This window comes from Notothenia coriiceps, unplaced genomic scaffold, assembly GCF_000735185.1.
Source record: "Notothenia coriiceps isolate Sejong01 unplaced genomic scaffold, NC01 NC01_scaffold00005506, whole genome shotgun sequence".
NCBI lineage: Eukaryota > Metazoa > Chordata > Actinopteri > Perciformes > Nototheniidae > Notothenia > Notothenia coriiceps.
In genome coordinates, this window is record NW_011338207.1 from 1 (window position 1) to 2,354 (window position 2,354).

The 2,354-nt window shown below is 44.4% G+C and overlaps 1 protein-coding gene across 1 annotated transcript; it reads left to right on the forward strand.

The window, feature by feature from the left end:
• Nucleotides 1–411: 411 nt before the first annotated feature.
• On the forward strand, nucleotides 412–2,178 carry LOC104942962 (protein asunder homolog; the record flags this gene model as incomplete). The annotated part of the gene is made up of 4 exons (XM_010768276.1): nucleotides 412–585; nucleotides 886–909; nucleotides 1,816–1,900; nucleotides 2,007–2,178. Coding segments are annotated over exons 1-4 (287 nt in total), but the record flags the coding sequence as incomplete, so codon positions are not given.
• Nucleotides 2,179–2,354: the final 176 nt, after the last annotated feature.

The following is a 2,354-nucleotide window of genomic DNA, read 5'->3' on the forward strand; positions in this document are numbered from 1 at the left end:
TGAAGTCCACTGAGACACATGTAACATTTGTGATATTGGGCTGTATAAATAAACATTGATTGATTGATTGGTTGGTTGGTTGATTGATTGGTTGGTTGGTTGATTGGTTGATTGATTGATTGATTGATTGATTGGTTGATTGGTTGATTGATTGGTTGGTTGGTTGGTTAGTTGGTTGATTGATTGGTTGGTTGGTTGGTTGATTGATTGGTTGGTTGGTTGGTTGATTGATTGGTTGGTTGATTGGTTGATTGATTGGTTGGTTGGTTGGTTGGTTGGTTAGTTGGTTGATTGATTGGTTGGTTGATTGGTTGATTGATTGATTGGTTGGTTGGTTGGTTGATTGGTTGATTGGTTGGTTGATTGATTGGTTGGTTGATTGGTTGGTTGATTGATTGAACATGGCACTAACTGCTGGCTCTAACCCTGTGTGTTCCTCTCACCCGCTCCCCTCAGATCTCCTCTCTGCTCACCAGCGAGGTTCACTCGGTTCGTGCGGGGCGCCACCTCGCCACCAAACTCAACATCCTGGTCCAGCAGCACTATGACCTGGCCTCCACCACCATCACAAACATCCCCATGAAGGTAAGGGGCTTCCTGCCCTTCATCTTGACCATGCACATGCTTCGACTTCATTCAAATCCATTTAGACTCGTACAATCTTTTGCTAGTACACACGTATCACATCCAGAATGCAGTGAACCATCATTTTTGATTATTCCATTCCAGCCTTGACGCATTTTTTTTTTTTTTGCTTGCTTTATCTTTCCGTATGCGCCCGCCCTCACCGATAATTACCCATCCCCACTTTGTTTTATCTCATCTGCATGTTGATCTGACTGTGATTCTGCTGCTGGTTTCATGCTGTATTTTCTGTTTTGCTAGCCCACATTAAATGTTTGCGAACAGGTTAGTACTCTTGTCACACACACATGAAAGGGAGGGTCAGAGTTTTTACACCACATAGTGTACACAGTGTATGTTTGGAGCTCTGCTGTTGCTAGGCAGACACAGTGTCTTTTCATTTGTTTTGATGTGACAGTTGGTCTACAGATTTCTGGTGAGGCTCCAGTGAAGGACGGGGCAACTCTGGTCGGTCTGCTGCACACCTCAAATTCACTTTTTGTCATTAAAAACAAGCTTGGACTACATTGGCTCACCGATTTTTATAATATTTCTGACATAACTGCTCAAAATAATGCAGAGTTTGAATGTTTCATTCAATTGTTTCTATGTCCAAACTTCTCTGACCAGCGTTGCCTCTCCTGTGTGTTTTTAAACTTTTAAAAGTTATCCAAAGTTCCCCCTTGGTCTCTGTTCCCCCATCAGTTCCTACTCACTCCCCCTCTAGTGTCTTGTTGTGGTTCATTGTGCTGTCTGGATTGAACTAGTTTTAGTTTTAAACTTGACCCGTTATATGTGTAATGATTCCCCCTTTAGTCCATCTAAAACTTTTATTTTAGGTGTAGAAAGTTTTCAAATTAGCTTCGAATCAGCATATTAAGCATCAGGCCCAGTATATCAAATCTGGTTTTGGAAATATATAATTTATGTCAACAAGTATTTAGCTAATTTAAAGACTCATGCATTCAACACTAGTCCCTGATGTGAGTAGAAATCATATTTATTCACCCAGAGAGCTTCTTTTGTTTTACTTTGTTCATTTTCATTTACCCTTCGGAACATGAAATCAGCAGTGTTATGTGTGTTTGACCCTGTGTTTGTGTGCGCGTGTGCGTGTGTGTGTTAGTTAGCACATTAGAACAGCTGACACCCCACTCACCTGTATGTGTTGTTGTTTCTGCGGATGTGCAGGAAGAGCAGCACGCCAACACGTCGGCCAATTACGACGTGGAGCTCCTGCATCACAGAGACGCTCACATGGAGTTCTTTAAAAGCGGTGAGAAGTCTTTACGACATCCTGCGTGTGTGTGTGTGTACATGTTGTATTCATCCACTCGTCCTCAGAAATGAACACCTAACATGTGACCCTTTGTGTGTTGCAGGAGACTTGCATATGGCCGGCAGCAGCACGAGAGAAAACGGACTGAAGGAGACGATCACACTGAAGTGGTGCACGCCCCGAACCAACAGCATAGGTGGGAGCAGCTGGAGGTCATGTGTGTGTGTGTTATTTCATATTAAGGTTTTTAAAGGTCCTGCTGCGAGGAGCGGACAGTGAGAGGGCTGGGTTCATATCCTGCTTGCTGCGTGGGGTCTGCGAGACATCGTGAATGGACGTGGAAAGGGGGAGGGGGTGGTGCTGAGGGGGCTGCAGGACCCCCATCCATTCCCACATCCACACTCTGCAGCTTTGGGGACAGAGCCTTCTCAGTGGCAGCTCCTAGACTCTG